Source organism: Jaculus jaculus, chromosome 12, assembly GCF_020740685.1.
Source record: "Jaculus jaculus isolate mJacJac1 chromosome 12, mJacJac1.mat.Y.cur, whole genome shotgun sequence".
Classification (NCBI taxonomy): domain Eukaryota; kingdom Metazoa; phylum Chordata; class Mammalia; order Rodentia; family Dipodidae; genus Jaculus; species Jaculus jaculus.
The window spans coordinates 40775222-40792540 of NC_059113.1; the positions used below are offsets into that span (position 1 = coordinate 40775222).

At 47.1% G+C, this 17319-nt stretch overlaps 1 protein-coding gene across 3 annotated transcripts in view; it reads left to right on the top strand.

The window, feature by feature from the left end:
- Window positions 1-17319, top strand: part of Pik3r5 (phosphoinositide-3-kinase regulatory subunit 5) — a 94188-nt gene that overhangs the window by 43328 nt on the left and 33541 nt on the right. For all 3 annotated transcript variants that reach the window (XM_012949787.2, XM_045131936.1, XM_045131937.1), the window contains exon 2: window positions 14975-15090. In XM_012949787.2, the coding sequence (XP_012805241.1) occupies window positions 14988-15090 (103 nt within the window). In that variant the 5' untranslated portion in view covers window positions 14975-14987. The remainder of the gene's footprint in view (window positions 1-14974; window positions 15091-17319) is intronic.

Sequence of the window (17319 nt, forward strand, 5' to 3'; positions counted from 1 at the left end):
TGCAAATTAACAAAATATTTTAAAAAGAAGTGTGTGTGTGTGTGTTCACATGTGTGAGTGCAGACATGCGTGTGGAGGTCAGGATGAGCTGTGTGTTCATGTGTGTGAGTGCAGACGTGCATGTGGAGGTCAGAGGATGACGTGTGTGTTCACGTGTGTGAGTGCAGACGTGCATGTGGAGGTCAGAGGATGATGTGTGTGTTCACGTGTGTGAGTGCAGACATGCATGTGGAGGTCAGAGGACAAGCTGTGTGTTCACGTGTGTGAGTGCAGACGTGCATGTGGAGGTCAGAGGATGACGTGTGTGTTCACGTGTGTGAGTGCAGACGTGCATGTGGAGGTCAGAGGATGATGTGTGTGTTCACGTGTGTGAGTGCAGACATGCATGTGGAGGTCAGAGGACAAGCTGTGTGTTCACGTGTGTGAGTGCAGACGTGCATGTGGAGGTCAGAGGATGATGTGTGTGTTCACGTGTGTGAGTGCAGACATGCATGTGGAGGTCAGAGGACAAGCTGTGTGTTCACGTGTGTGAGTGCAGACGTGCATGTGGAGGTCAGAGGATGACGTGTGTGTTCACGTGTGTGAGTGCAGACATGCGTGTGGAGGTCAGTGGATAAGCTGTATGTTCACGTGTGTGAGTGCAGACGCGCATGTGGAGGTCAGAGGATGACGTGTGTGTTCACGTGTGTGAGTGCAGACGTGCATGTGGAGGTCAGGGACAGCTTTCAGCTGTTAGTCCTCACCTTCTCCCTGTTTTGAGGCACATGTCTCTTGTTTTTGTTTTCATTGTTCATTGCTGTGTCTGCCCAGCTGGCGAGGCCACGGGTTTCTTGGAAATTATCCTGACTCCCCCTCCCTTCTTGCTGTTTGCCTGCTGCGGTTACAGAAGCTCGCCATGGCCAGGTGTCCACTGAACGTGGAGCTCACCAGTTTGGCTGGATTCGTGGTCCAGCAAGTCCCGGGGATCCTCTTGTCTCTGCTCCCCAGTGCTGGTACTTTCCTGTCTGAAGTATCTCCCCAGGGCCCTTGGTCTTTGAGTACTTTTCCAGCCCTGCTTTTTTTCTTCCTCTTCTCCTACTAGGACCCCAGTGATAAAATATTAGATCTTTTGTTAAGTCCTTCAAATGCATTTTCAGTTTATTCTCTCTGTTACTGGGAATACATAATCTTGTCATTCGTTGTTCAGGCTCATTGATTTCTCCCCTCTGCCCTGACATTCTGCTATTGAACACATCCATTGAAATGTTTATTTCAGTTATTTTGTTTCTCAACTGTAAAATTGCTGCTACTACTACTAAAACTATTGTATGTTTATCTCCTATTTCTTTGTGGTACTGTTCTTGTTTTTTGTTTGTGCCCAGGGCACTTATAATTCCTCTGAAGCACTTTCACTGATGGCTCCTTTACAGTTTTAGCACCTGTCATCTTGGCATCTGTTGACTTGTAAAATTTAGTTTGAAGTCTTCCTTGTTCTTCTTTTAAAAAAATATTTTATTTATTTATTTGCAAGCAGAGAGAGATAGAAAGAAGAGAGATAGAGAATGGATACACCAGTTGCTGCAAACACCAGATGCGTGTGCCACTTTGTGCATCTGGCTTTACGTGGTTACTAAGGAATCAAACCTGGGTCATTAGGCTTTGAAGACAAGTACCTTAACTGATGAGCTATCTCTCAAGCCCCATCTTCCTCATTCTTGATGTGATGATTTTTCAAAAAAATTTTTTTTATCTGAGAGAGAGAGAAAAAAAAAGAAGTAGGCAGAGAAAGAAAGAGAGAGGGAAAATGTACATGCCAGGGCTTCTAGCCACTGCAAACAAACCCCAGACACATGTGCCACCTTGGGCATCTGACTTACGTGGGTACTGGAGAATCGAACCTGGGTCCTTAGGCTTCACAGGCAAGTGCCTTAAATGCTAAGCCATCTCTCCAACCTGGCATGATGAATTTTTAAAGTGAAACTTGGACAGTTTGAGTATTATGAGAGCTCTGAGGATCTAAATTTGATGTCCTCCTTATGTTTAAGCTGCTTTCTCAGACACTTGTCCAGCAGCAATATGAAGGGCATTGTCTCGTTACTACATTCCAGGTTCTATTGGTGTTTATAGACTGGGAGTCCAGCTTCCTCTTACGCCTCCACCAATACCTTTCTGGCTGGAAAAGGTACACCATTGTAACAGCAGCCACCGTAGCGCCAGGGGTGCTGATGACCTCATTGTTTCAGGCAGCAGTGAGAGTCCTGACTTTGCATCAGGTGTCACCTAATGCCACCCACGGGGAATGAGGAGTTCCTTATTGCCCAGGTCCCACAGTGTGCTGACTCCATGGGGTGGGAGAACTCATCACCACCAGTGGGCATGAAAGGTAGTCTTGGCTCTCTGAAGCAGTCCGCAGAGCAAGTGTGGGGGAGCCTCACTGTGGGCTGGCCAGACTGGAAGTCTAGGCATTGCCCTCACCTTCACTGGTTGAAGTGACAGCAAGCTTTCCCTGTAGAGGTTGGCTATAATAGAGATGTCTACCTTGTGGAACTGCCTCTTTCCTTATCCTTAGGTTAGTGAAAATTGGCTTTTTTGCCTGTATCTATTGTTAGCTCATCATTGCCAAGTCTGGAATATAGGAGGCCAAAGGAATCCCAAGGGTAGTGCCATCCTTGTTTCTCCCAAGGTTCCCAGATATTCAGCCCTCCAGAGTTTTTCATGTTAGGATTCATTAGAACATCCAGGAAATGTCAACTAACTGTACAGGAGAATTAAACAAAGAACCTATCTTCTAATTTCTGTATATGAAGCACCTATTCTTTGTGTGAAAAAATAAAGCATAAAGTTTGAGTTATTATGAAAAGATTTACAAAAAAATCGAATTTTGTCTCTTAGAGATAATTGCCATTATCATTTTGGCCATCACCATGTAGGGTTGTTTTGTTTAGACGGAGATGCAGACTTTAATAAAAGGATAATTGACATCACATTAGGGTTCTTTTGATGACAATTACTAGAAATTGCACCAAGTAAAGCAAAACAAAAAGGTATGCCTCAAAATTCATGAGATGCTAGCGTATCATAAGCCCAACCCTTCCAAGCAAAACTTCCCAAACGAGTTGCCTGTCCCTTTCCTTTCTCTTCTCAGCCTATTGTGCTGGCTCTTTTCCACTGTACTTAATTCTGTGGTCATTTGCCTACTCCAGTGTCACCCACCCAGTGACCACTTCTTCACCCTCATGCTGGATTTTGTCATCAGTGTCCACATCCCTAGAAACATTTCTACCCTAAGTTTCTGTGACATCAAACTCTTCTCCTACTCCATGGGAGCCCTCTTCTCAGTGTCCCTGTGACCTTGACTGTGCCACTTTGGAGCACAGCATGTCCTGGGCTTCTTGCGCCTCTGTTCTCAGGACACGCAGCCTCACTGGGCACTGAACTCTATGAACACCCAGGCGTGGCACTGCAACCCAGACCTCTCCACTGGGGTCACTGGTGGAGACAACTGGGACACAGCACAACTTTTGTTTCCGCTCCCAAATTATCCTCCTCCCAAACTGTTTCCATCTCAGCAAATGTAACCCATCAGTCAGTCTTCATTAAAGCAAACCAAAAGGGGACCAAGAGGCAAATCCCCATGAATATATACACCCACTTGAGGGCCAAATCTTTATCAGCCATGACTCAAACTCTACCCAACTTCTTTTTCTTAAAAAAAAAAAAAAAATTATTTAGTTAGTTGAGAGAAAGAAGCCAGGTATGTGGTGCACACCTTTAATCTCAGCACTTAGAAAGACAGAGGTACGAGGATTGTTGTGAGTTCAAGGCCAGCTTGAGTCTACATAGTGAATTCCAGGTCAGCCTAAGCTAGAGTGAGACCCTACCGTGAAAAATCCAAAGAGAGAGCGAGAAGCAGACAGTGGACAGAGAGAGAATGGGTGCACCAGAGCCTCTTGCTGCTGCAAATGAACTCCGGACACTTTTGCCACTTTGTGCATCTTGCTTTACTTGGGTAGTGGAGAATCAAACCTGAGCCACCAGGCTTTGCAAGAAAGTGCCTTTACCTGCTGAGCCATCTCTCCAGCCTTCTACCCAACTTCTATGGAGATTAAAAGTATATATATTATTTATTTATTTATTTATTTATTTATTTATTTATTTTTGAGGGAGTGAGAAAAGCAGAGAGAGAGAGAATGGGCACAACAGGGCCTCCAGCCACTGTAAACGAATTCCAGATGCATGAGCCACCTTGTACATCTGGCTTGGATAGGTCCTGGGGAATTGAACCTAGGTCCTTTGGGCTTGCAGTCAAGCACCTTATCCATGAAGCCATTTCCCCAGCCCATTTTTAAATTTATTTTTATTTATTTATTTGAGAGAGAGAGAAGAGATTTTGGCCAGAGCTGAAGTCTGGATTTCTTCAATCTCCCTCTTTTAAACACAATGTCATACTGCCCCTGACCTGTTGTATTGGTTTCTTTTTCTCATTTAGATTGCATCTATAGGTTAGCTTTTTTCCTATCTTTATAGAAATATATTTTCCCTTCTCCATACACAGGCCATATTTAGAGAGTTGGTATCAGTGTCTTGTGCCTTAATAGTGTAATAAAAGATCCCTTGGAGTTACCAAGAGTTCTAAATTGAGCTAAACAAGACTCTTGAATCAGAAGTCACTTCATAAAATGTTGTAAAGGACACACCTGCCCACGTATTGGGAAGAGTGGCTGTCTCAGTTTGGTTCACAAGCCTTGCCATCTCCTTTTCTTGTCAGAGAGGCTCTGCTCACACTGCTAAGCCATATTCCTGAGATGGAGAGGGAGAAGGTGAGAGAGAGATTTTTCTTCTATAATTGGACAGGAGCTTAAGGAGAGTGGGGAAGGCGAGGAAGGAAGATGGATGTACTGATGATGGAGAGCAATTTTCTGCTGCTGTCAGGTTAATGGGGAGCAGCGAGGGTGGTAAATGGTTTCTCACTCCAGGAGGGGACAAATGCCATGAGAGGGAAGAGATAATGGATTAGACCTGGTGCTATCCTGATGGCAAAGCATATGGAAGCCACAGTGTGCACTGTGAGAAGCAAACTCCCCTTTGCCCAAATCTGAACTATTCACATCTGTCTGACGTATCAAGCACGAGTCAAAGTGAGCAGCCCGCGATGGCTGCAATTTGTCACAACTACAGTCTTTCTTCACGTCCGGAAAAATTCAGAAAGCTTTCAATAGGCATGTAATTAGTCTCTGTTGAATATTTGCATCTATTCACCGCTGTATAACTGCCCAAGTGTTTGCTAAAGGATAAAAGACAGGCTCTAAATTTGGAAAGTAGCAGAGTTGAAGATTCAGTACGAGGTACCTGTGGCTTAGCTCAGGGACTCATAGGACTTGGTGACAACTTGGTATTGATCCCCTCTGCTTTGGCACCATACCAGGAACTTCACTTTGCCCATCGTTAGCTACATTAGGGCTTCCTTTACATGCACAGAGACTTCACATGGCCCCGTGCCTTGCTATCTGCTATCTTCATCTGCAAAATGAAGAAGGGAGGTTGTGCCCCTCAGGTGGAATTAACTCATAGGCAATACTTGGACTGTTACCCAGCATGCAGTCAGCCAGTTCACATTAACTGCTCTGATGGCAACATCGTGCATCCTGTTTTCTTTGCAGCACTTTACCTGCAAAGAGGGCACTCTGGTAAGCCTGGGTCCAAGCTCTCCCTGTGCTGCCTGCTAATTATTGTCTCTGGGAAGTTATTTTTGGTTAGGGACATCTTGTCGCCATCCTTGAATGTTTAGTGAATTCTAGGATTGTTCAGAATCAGTGAGATCATGAGCCTCGAACCCTGCACACAGCGTACAGACTGGAGCTGGTCCAGAATGCAAATGTCTCTCTCCTTCCCCTCCATCTTCAGCCCATTATTCTTGGCCTTCACCACAATGTTGGCTATCCTGAGCCTTCCTGCCCCCTTTGTTAGTAAAGAACTTGAGCAAAAAAGTCAGGAAGTGGGTAGGGGCTTCCTTCTGCTCTCTGTTTTCTCAAATTTTATTTTATGTATAATATAACGGGTCATATATTCTTTTATCCCCCCCGTTCTGGCTCCTGTTACAGTGGGAGCCCTCCTCAGTGGTGTTATGGTATTCACTGTATCTTTCCTTTTTTTTTTAAATTTTTTATTTATTTATTTGAGAGTGACAGACATAGAGAGAAAGACAGATAGAGGGAGAGAGAGAGAATGGGCGCGCCAGGGCTTCCAGCCTCTGCAAACGAACTCCAGACGTGTGCGCCCCCTTGTGCATCTGGCTAACGTGGGACCTGGGGAACCGAGCCTCGAACCGGGGTCCTTAGGCTTCACAGGCAAGCGCTTAACCGCTAAGCCATCTCTCCAGCCCTGTATCTTTCCTTTTTGAGACAAGGTCTCGTGTACTCTAGGCTGGCCTGTAATTGAGGATTACCTTGAACTTCTGATCCTCCTGCCTCCACCTCTCAAGTCCTGGGATTTCAAGGCACCATCACACCTGGTCTACACAGTGCTGAGGACAGAGTCAGGGCGACTTACATGCTAGGCATGCATTTTACCAACTGAGCTACATCCTTGACCTTGTTCAGTAGTCTCAGGTCCATTCACATTGTAGTGCAACCAGTCTCCAGAAGACTTCTCATCTTGCAAAATTATTTTTCTAGCCCATTGCAGAAATCCCCATCTCTTCCTCTCAGCTCCTGGAAACCATAATCCTATTTTGTGTCTCTTTGATGTTGACTTCTCTGGGCACCTCCTGTAAGTGGAGCCCCACCTTGGTCTATTTGTGACAAGCTTATTTAATTCAGCATGATTTGCTCAAGGTAGTGTGTATCAGAATTCCCTTCCTTTTAATTCCGAATACTGTTCCACTGTGCGTGGGTGTCACTTTGTTCATCCATTCGCCATCAATAGATACTTGAGTTCCCCCCACTCTTGGGCCACTGTAAATAATGCTGCTGTGAACATAAATGTTCAAATCCCTGTTTTCAGTTATTTTTTGGTGTATACGAAGAAGTGGAGTTGCAGAATTATTCTACAGCTAATTGTTCTGAGGAACCATTGCGCGGTTTTCCATAGCTGCTATTCTATTTCTCATTCTTATCAGCATTTCATAAGGGTTTCCACTTTTTACATGCTAATACTTCATTCTTATGCTTTTTGTTTCTAGTAATAGCTACCCTAATGGATGTGGAGTAGTGTCTTGTAGATTCATATTTCTATAGTGATTAATAATGAAAAGCATTCTTTCAGGTGTTTATTGGCTATGTATACAATTTTGTCTTTTGAGACAAACTCTCACTCTAGCCCAAGCTGATCTGAAACTCAGCCTAGGCTAGCCTTATACTCATAGTTATCTTTCTACCTCAGCCTTGAGTGCTGGGATTACAGACATGAGTCACCATACCCAACTCTGCTCATCTTCTTTAGAGAAATATTTTTTCAAGTCCTTTGCTTATTTTGAAATGAAGTATGGTACCCTTGTTGACTTGTAGGAGTTCTTTGTATAGTTTGGATATTAGCCCTTTATCAATTAAGTGAAATGGAAGTCTTTTCTTCTATTCAACAGCTTGTCTTTTACTCTGTTGATTGTAGCCTTTGATGGGGAGTTATAAATTCTGATGTCTAGTTGTGTTTTTCTTCGTCTTTTTAATTTTTATTTATTTATTTGAGAGAACAATAGAGGAAAAGGGGCATACAGAGAGAGAAAAAGAGAGGATGGCATGGCAGGGCCTCCAGCCACTGCAAACAAACTCCAGACGCATGTGCCACCCTTGTGCATCTGGCTTACGTGGGTCCTGGGGAATTGAATCAAGGTCCTTTGGCTTTGCAGGCAAATGCTTTGACTGCTAAGCCATCTCTCCAGCCCATAATTGTGTGCCACCACACTTGGCCATCACTTGATTCTTTATGCTTAGGCTGCTATCATTTTAAACCTAACTTAGTATGATTTAAAATTTTCCTATCAATCATTCTTATGAGAGGATATATTTTTCCATTTACTTTTCCTGTCTTTTCTATAAGGTTTTCTTGGGGCTAGGGAGATGGCTCAGTAGTTAATGGCACTTGCTTGCAAAGCCTGTTGGCCTGGGTTTGATTCACCAGCACTTGGGTAAAGCCAGATACAAAGTGGCACATGGATCTGTGACCCCCAAGGTACCTATGACAGCAGGAGGTGGAGCCAGGAGATGCTGATACAAACTCTTAAGGCCCAACTAGTTTGGCATTCCTTTGCACTAGAGACCCTGTCTCAAAGAAGGTGAAACGACCCCCTCAAGATTGTCCTCAGACTTGCACATGTGTGCTGTGGCATACGTGCATCCATACACACACACAGATAAATGTTTTGAAAAGTTTTCCTCATAAATAGTGCATATCTTAAAAGTTTATTTTTCTTTTGAATCTATTCTAAGTGGAGCCTTTTTCCAATGCCTATTTTATTTTTATGATTGGGTAGTATTAATTTTCATATTTATTTTCATCCTGTCACATCATCTAATTCTATTCTTTGTTATATCCGTTTTTTTAGTTGATTGTGGTTTTTATAAGCACTCCAGGGGAATTATGAATTACATCAGTTCTATAATTGGCAAGCTTGTAATCCATGAGTCCTCATGAATGACCTATGACATAAACTCTCATACACCACCCACACACCCATAATGAAATTGCTCAAAATAAGCCAGCTGAGAAAAAAACAAAAAAAACTGAACCAAATAAGTGCTGCTAGCGAGGACCACAGGGTACAAAAGCAAACAAGATGAACAGAGAAATGAATCCAACTTAAAGCCACTGTCCAAACTGTTGTTCTAGAAGTTGTTACAGTGTAGATGTCAGAAATTCTTATTTCAGTGACTGTGACTGGTATAAAATAGTTAACACAAATTTGAATGTGTACTTACATAGAAAACACAATGCTACAACATGGAGATATTGCCTAAGACCTTACATTCAGAACTCATTGTAGTTCCTGATACTTGCTAATACATTTGGATAAAAATGAATGATGTCAGACAACCAGAATTGACAAATGGACATGTGAGAAAGTGCAGTACCTAAACAGGCCAATCAAAGCAATTCCAAAAGTCACCTTGAAAAGAGCTGAGGTGTCTTGCTGCCAGCCAGAGAGTGTGGCCCCATCTGAGTAAGAGGCTGCCCAGACTTGCTGGGGTCTAGGCTCAGACTCTAGTCATAGACTTTCCACATTCCTACTGGGTAAGCTTTTCTGTTCCATTCAGGGTCCCCAGAAGGACAGTGAATCCTCTATGTGGCTCAGAAGAGGAACTTGGAGGTGAGGCAGCCACTGTTTAATGAACATCTGGCTTTATGTAGATGCTGGGGAATTGAACCCAGGCCATCAGGCTCTACAAGCAAGTACCTTGAACTGCTGAGCCATCTCTCCAGGCCCCCACTGCTTAATGTTTCAACACTATCTCATGGGGAGAGCATTCAGGGCAACAGCTGCAATTTCACAATGCTCTTCTCTTACTTAATCTGGGATGTCCAAGGTTGGGAATGGAATGCTGAAAAGGACAGGCTTTTCTTCTCAAGCTTTTGAAGGAAACATCATCCTAAAGAGAGGAGATCCCACTGTCTTGCCCATTACCCCCTCCTCAGAGGAAGGGGTTCTGCCCACAAGTCACAAGGAGTGGCTGATGGCCTCTGAGTCATCAGGCAGAAATGAGCTACCAAATGCTGGGTTGCCCCGCTGTACTCTGGATGACTTCCACCCTCACCCCTATCTCCACAGCTCAGCTGAGAGACTCCTCCACCAGACTTCCCTCCCAGCTCCCCTCAGGGCCCCCAGTTTCCATGCTCAGCAAGTCCTGACTTTAAGAAGAGCTGGAGCCAAGCCCTAGATGACTGTAGGGCTCCATGGAGCCCGGCACACCAGGAACTGCCCAGGGCTCTGAGAATGTCTAACTCTTCCATGGAGAAGACTTTGATCATCTCCACTGAACCAGAGGGCATTGAGGTCAGGGGGAAGAAGGGTGGAGAGGCCACCAGCCAGTGGCATTGGAGAGTGTAGGGGTGCTTGTCGGACCTGTGGAAAGGCTGATAATAGCAGCCCTAGAACACTACGCCCTTTAGGGGCAGGGCGTGGCAGGCTCGGTGTCCACTGAGAAGGCTGGGTTGTGCCTCACGCTTGCATCGTGACCCTGTGGACATACAGGTGGCTCATGTGGACCTACGCGCAAGGCCAGCTTGTCCATCACAGCCCAGGCTGGACAGAGGTGTGGCTTAACACCCAGTTTACACAGTTCTGCTGGGGCTCCACACGAGGGAAGTCAGTCCCTGTGAGCCATTGAGGGTGTGGTCAGGTGGCTCACAAGAGTCTTGTCCTGGAGGAGGCAGGCGAGGCGAGGCAGACTGGTGTAGGAGGCAGACATGGTGAGGGTCAAGCTCACCAGCAACTGGAAGGGTAAGCCATTTCAAACAAGATCTTTGTAATTGTATCTTCAGTTGCTGGGGTAGAAACACGTGTTGACTTTCTCCACTAGTGACTGCATCTGACCTGTTGAGGGACAGTGTACTACAGTGTTAAGAACCCAGACTTAGGGCTGGGGGACAGCTGAGTCAGTAAAGTGCTTGTCTCACAAGCATGAGGACCTGAGTTCTAACCCCAGCACCCATGTTAAATGCTGGGCCTAACAGCATGCACCTGCAATCGCAGTGCTAGGGAGGTGGAGAAGGTCGATCCCCAGGGCTCAGTAGCCAGCCCAAAAAGAAAGCATGTCTCAAAAGATGCCAACTGACGTTGTCCTCCTGCCTCCACACACACGCACATGTGCCTCCCCATGCATGTGCGTGCATATACAGCTGCACAAGTGAACACTCCTGTACACCCACACACATATATACCTGCATGTGTGAACGTGTATATACACCCACACACGAGCACACATATATACCCACATGCATGAGCACGCATATACACATGTACATGTGAACACATACATATACCCAAGCATGTACATGTGCACATATGAACACACACATACACCTGCATGCATATATACCTGAACACATGAACATATATCTATACCCGCACACATGCATACCACACACAAAAGCAGGGAGAGGAAAAGAACCCGGATTCCCTGAATTTGCATTCTGACTTTTCCTCCTCCTAGCTGTGTGACCTAGGGCAATTTATTCAACTTCTCTGGGCCACCGATTGCCCATCTGTTGCTCCCAGCCCACTAGTGTCCCATGGAGGTCTCCGTGTCTCTGCTAGGTTTCTCAGCCCTGCTGGAGGTTGCAACAAACTGCTTATTCCCAGCTGTGTTTCTGGTCTGCACCCCATAACCCCACAGTGGGCCTGCAGCTATCCCATCAGCCCCTTTCCTGGGCCCTGTCAGGACTCCCCAGCAGCACAGGAGCCAAGGAGAATGGGTGGCGCCCTCACCTGGGAGGTGGTCCAGTCTATATCAGGACTCCTCTTAAAGCCCTCCAGGACCTTGGCTTTGGGGAGCTAGAGGAGGGCCTCACAGAACGGTAAACAGCCTTTTTCCTCTTTGTAGTCCTACGATGACATTGGGTGAGCTGCTGTGTCAGGTCTGGTCAAACAGCACCCCATAAGCCCACTAAGGTGGTGGCAGCCTTGTCCCCAGTGGCTCATGGAACTTAGGCACTGGTTCTTGGAGTTGCAGCCCAGCCACATGTAGGGAGGCAAAAGGTCCTGTTTGGAGCTGGGTATGGTGGCGCACGCCTTTAATTCCAGCACTTGGGAGACAGAGGTAGGAGGATTACCTTGAGTTCGAGGCTGCCCTGAGACTACATAGTGAATTCCAGGTCAGCCTGAGCTACAGCGAGACCCTACCTCAGAAAAGAAACAAACAAACAAACAAACAAAAAGTCCTGCATTGCTACTGTGGCCTGTTATTTCCTTATAGCCCTTCCCAGCCTCTGGCAGCCTGGGGCAAGCCTCTGGCCCTCTCTGGTGTCAGTATCCCCCTCTGGAAAGTGAAGAGCCTGTCAGGAATACCTCCCATCACCCTCTAAGAACTTGGCTAGGCAAGATGGAGGAAAGAGCAGCTTTGAGGACAAGGTTTGGGGGGTGACATGAGACCAGCCGTTAATGCCAAGGTCATCAGTATGAAGGTGCCTAATGTTTGGGGCTCTTCCAAAACATGTTTCAGCCCTGGGATAATGGACGGACTGGACAAGATGGACAAGGGTCTAGTGCTCGGGCTGCTACATAGGTCAGGAGGACAAGTCTCATCACAGGACTTAATCCCCCAGGGTGCTTAGGCACCCCCCCAAGAGAAGGAGGGGCTACACACTGGAAATCATCCCATCTAGCTGGGGGCAGTGGACTCCGTACTGGGTTCAAAGACAAATATGACAGTTGCTATGAAAGGGCCCATAGATGCCTTGGGGCAACCAAGGTCTTTGTTCCCCAGTCATCAGTCAAACATTTTTCTCATGTAAATTCACCTTTCTTGCATCCAGAACCATGGAACCTGGGTCATTTGGGTCCTGGGCTAGACCTGTGCTCTGGGGTCTTGGTCCTTAGTAAGTTCATTCCTACACACAGACCGTGACAGTTTTCTCTCTTCTTTCTGGAATACTCTTCCCCTCACTCTTCTTTAGGCTTCCTTATCTGGCTTAAAATCCCTTCTGTGGAGACCACCCCCCCCAACAAGGGAGTGTGAGCTCCCCGACTGTCCCCGTCTCCCAGTAACATCCTGTCTTCATAAACACTCCTCCTGGTGTTCTCCTTTGTGCGGCTGTTGTGGTCTCCCAGACAGGAGCATGCATGCTGTATTTGTTGCTCTGTCCCCAGCACATAGTAGGTGGTCAGCATGGATGCATGTGTGACTACTTTCTGGGTCCCAGCACCCTCCAGAAGCATCAGTGTAGCTCATGAAGGGCTTCTTTTTCCAGGGCACATGTCACTCCCAGGCTGGGGAAGTAGGAGGATTTGCCTAGCTGGAGGCTGTGATCTGAAAGCTCCAGTGGCCCAGCTGGATGTGGGTTAGTGAGTTCATCCCTCTTTGCATGTTATTTGCGTGGCCCTGATCTGAGCTTCTGCTTCCTCCTCTGGTTTCCTTGTCCATCCCCAGGTCCACAGAGCTGGTTCGCCACTTCCTTGTCCTCAGTGATCTATTCTCACAGGGACAGTGGCTGCCTGGAAGGGATGACTTCAACAAAATTCTTGAACACAGAGCATGTGGCAGCAATGGCATGATAGTGATGTTGAGTGAATGCTTAGAGCACACACTGCCCGCTGATCCTTCCTACAGGCCAGTGGGTCAGCACCATTGCCATCTCGGCTTCACAGATGAGCAAACTGGGGTTCATTAAAGTCCAAGGAGGGCTGGAGATAGCTTAGCAGTTAAGGCATGGCTAAGGTCCTTGAATTCGGTTCCCCAGGACCCATGTAAAGCCAGATGCACAAAGTGGTACATGCATCTGGGGTTCATTTGTAGTGGCTGGAGGCCCTGATGTGCCTATTCTCTCTATTTCTCTCCTCTCTCTCCCTGCTTGCAAATAAATAAAACTTTAAAAATATATTTAAATGGGTGGGTGGGGGGCTGGAGAGATGGCTCAGTAGTAAAGGAACTGCCTGCAAAGCCAAAGGACTCAGGTTTAATTCCCCAGGACCCACATAAGCCAGATGCACAAGATGGCACAGATATCTGTAGTTCGTTTGCAGTGGCTAGAGGCCTGGTGTGCCCATGTTCTCTCCTCCTCTCTCTCTTTCTCTCAAATAAATAATATTTTAAAAAGAAATAAAACTAAGAAAGAATTTTAAGAAATATTCAAGGGAAGCTTTGTGACTAGTGAAAATTAGAGTCTAGATCTGAGGAGATGACTCAGTAATTTAAAGCACTTTCTGAGCAAGCCTCATAAGCCTCATTTTAAATCCCCAGAACCGATGAAAAAAAAAAACCAGATAAAGTACACACACACACACACACACACACACACACACACCACGTGCACACACACAGCAAATTCCAAACACACCTGGCAATGGGAAGCAGAGTCAGGAGACCTGGAAGCTCACAGTGGTAAACAACAAAAGAGACCTTGTCTCCAACAGGTGGACGGTGGAGACTACCACCCTGAAGTTGTCCTCCACATGTGCACCATAGTACATGTGTATACACACACACACACACAGAGAGAGAGAGAGAGAGAGAGAGAGAGAGAGAGAGAGGCAGTCTATGTTTGCTGGATGCCACAGGCAGGCTTCATCACTGTACCAAAACATGTAGGGAGCCCTCCCCCCAAACCAAGAAGCCAGGCTGGCCCTTCTGATATTCCCACCTCATGGTCTTCCAGCTGGGCCACAGGCCCCGTGTTTCTACTCGGGACAACAAGGAAGGGGCGTAGGTCAGGGCTTTGGATAGTTGGCAACATCAAACCTCAGAGGAGGGAAAAGGAACAGCACGGGACTAGGCTAAGGTGGAAAGGGCCGGGGCACACGAGCAGAGGGTGTACGAGACGGCAGTGGAGGGAGTATGGGGACACTACCCCTTTCTATGCCCAGCACCATATGTTGGGGTGCTCAGCATATAGAAGGAGGTCCTGTCACCCCATTGCTGGAGGATGGTGCTAGGGAGCACAGGTCTGGAAATTCAGAAAAAAAAATCCAAGTGGTTTTGATTTCCCCCAGAGGTCCCCTGTCCAGCTACCTGGCGTCTGGCCATTCTTGAGGCATTCCCTGGACATTTGGCAACACTTCCTGCTCCCTGGTTGAACAGGCATGTCCCATGCCTCCCTCTGCTCCCACCCCTGACACCTCTTTTCTCCATCTCCATGCTGTTCTACCTCAGGGGTGCTGTGTCCTACACCTCAAAGGCACCTGCTAGAAGGTGTTTGTGTGCAGCCAGAGGGCCCCTCGAGCGGCCCCCACGGCACCTGAGAATAGACGGCTGTGAGCGCTGGATTGTGAGTGCCTTCTGCCCTATTGGCTAAAGTGCTCCCAAATATGGGAGCTCGGCAGGCCAACCAGTGTCTTGTCTCCACATAGGCGATGACTCAGGATGCAGCCAGGGGCCACGACGTGCACGGAAGACCGCATCCAGCATGCCCTGGAGCGCTGCTTGCACGGGCTGAGCCTCGGCCGTCGCTCTGCTTCCTGGTCAGGTAGGTCTGGGGAGCTGGAGGGTCAGGGGCCATGGTATCAGCCAGCAGCATCTGGTTCCAACCTTGTGTATGTGAGCAAGTCCCAAGACCTCTCCTGGGCAGGCACCAAACACAGCCCCTGCTTCAGAATCTTCCCTCCATATGCGGCTCTTTCTGGTTCTCCCATAGTATTGCCTTATCTTCCCCGGAGCTGTATATTGCATTGCTGGACATATAACTCCCTGAAGAAGGCATTGAACTGACTTGGAAAGACAGACACTGTTTCCAAAAGAGCAGCCAAGAATTCAGACAGCTCTCCCCAGATATCCCCTTCTCATTCTCTCCACAGTCCCACCCTGCCCTAAGTAGCACAGAGAGGGAATCACAGCAGAGCTTCTGGGGTCTGCAGGCTGGGACAGGTGTGCACCCAGAGGTGCACCCAGTTGTAAGAATTCTTTATGCTGTTGAAGAGTTTTCACATCCCCTGTCATGCCTTGTTCTGAGGTAGCTACCCACTGTCTCTCCCTGCCCCGGCACCTTTGTGCTTCCAGCCTGGAACTGCTCTCTGGAAACTGGGTCCTTAGGCTTGTCTCAGCTTGAGTCACCTCTGCGGACAGCTTTCCCTGCCCTATGGAATTGGACATCTGGACCCAGCTCTCATTGATTGGACAGCCTTGCCTATGGCGGTTGTCCTCGCAGGATCCCGTTTTCCTTATCTGGAAAATGTGAATAATAAGAATCACCTTTCTGGGCTGGAGAGATGGCTTAGTGGTTAAGTGCTTGCCTGTGAAGCCTAAGGACCCCGGTTCGAGGCTCTGTTCCCCAGGTCCCACGTTAGCCAGATGCACAAGGGGTAGCATGCGTCTGGAGTTCGTTTGCAGAGGCTGGAAGCCCTGGCGCGCCCATTCTCTCTCTCTCCCTCTACCTGTCTTTCTCTTTGTGTCTGTCACTCTCAAATAAATAAATAAAAATTTTTAAAAAAAATAAGAATCACCTTTCTGATGAGAGATGGGAGACAAAGCAGAGACAATGTGTGCAAAGGCCCCATACCATGCTGGCACATAGTAGGTGGTCAATAAAGAGTACTTTTCCTCCTTGCTTCCCACCCAGGTTCTCATGGAGGCTTGGCTTGTAGAGTCAGGGAGGCATCATTAAGTAAGAAATATGGAAATATCTGATTCTTCAAGGTCTTTTGTTGTTGTGTTTTTGAGGTAGGGTCTCATATTTTTTAGCCCAGGATGACCTGGAATTGACTGTGTAGTCTCAGGCTGGCCTCAAACTCACAGTGATCCTCCTACCTCTGCCTCCCAAGTGCTGGGATTAAAGGTGTGCGCCACCACGCCTGGCTTCAAGGTCTTGTACAAAACAAAACTATGACTCTATGAACACACCGCTGAGGGGTCTCCAGGAAGTTGGAAGTTACCCATGTGCATGAGCAGTCATAGAGCCCAGACTGCATGAAATTCAGGATTGATCCTACTCCTACCGTGCTCATCCCACCGACACAGCTTCCCCCATGCCTGTGACCACCCCTTTAATTTTTTAGGGGTCCGCCCTTGCTGACTTCAGGGAATCAGGGTGACAAACTAAGAATGTCTGGGGAAGTTACAGTGACAAAGTGCACTTTGTAGTTTTTCAACAGTGAATGAATTTAGCTTCCCCTTCCAGATCTCCACTGCGATGCAGTCCCAGGAAATCCTGTGACTATCACAGGCTCTCTGCTTCTGAGCCTGGGCTGAGGCTCACCATGGCTCTTGTATTTATTCTGCCATCAATTTTTGCCTCTGGCCTAACTTCCTTGCATCTCGTAAGAATTAGCACCCACTGCAGAAGTAGGGCATGGGAGGCTGTGGGAGCAGTGGTGGACCCGTAGGTATAGGAGCAAAGTCTGTGCCAGCTCACTGGTCTCTGTGGGGATCATAGCTCAAATCTTCAAACTCTGTGGCTAAGGAGCCTTCTATAAATGCAGAAATAGGAAATGGACCATTGCCTCTTGTTTGCTTATTTATTTGTTTTTGAGATAGTCTTACTATATAGCTCCAAGTAGTCTTGACCTATGTAGTCCAGGGTAACATCAGACTCGAGCCTCCGGCCTCAGCCTCCCAATTGCTAGAGTCACAGGCCTGAACCACCAGGCCTGGCATCACTATGTCTTGATGGAGCTTGGTGGAGTTGAGTGATGGACCAGCAATTTCTCCAAGACTCCCTTACTTTAGAAAGGAATACTTTAGAGAGGAATTTAGAAAGGCC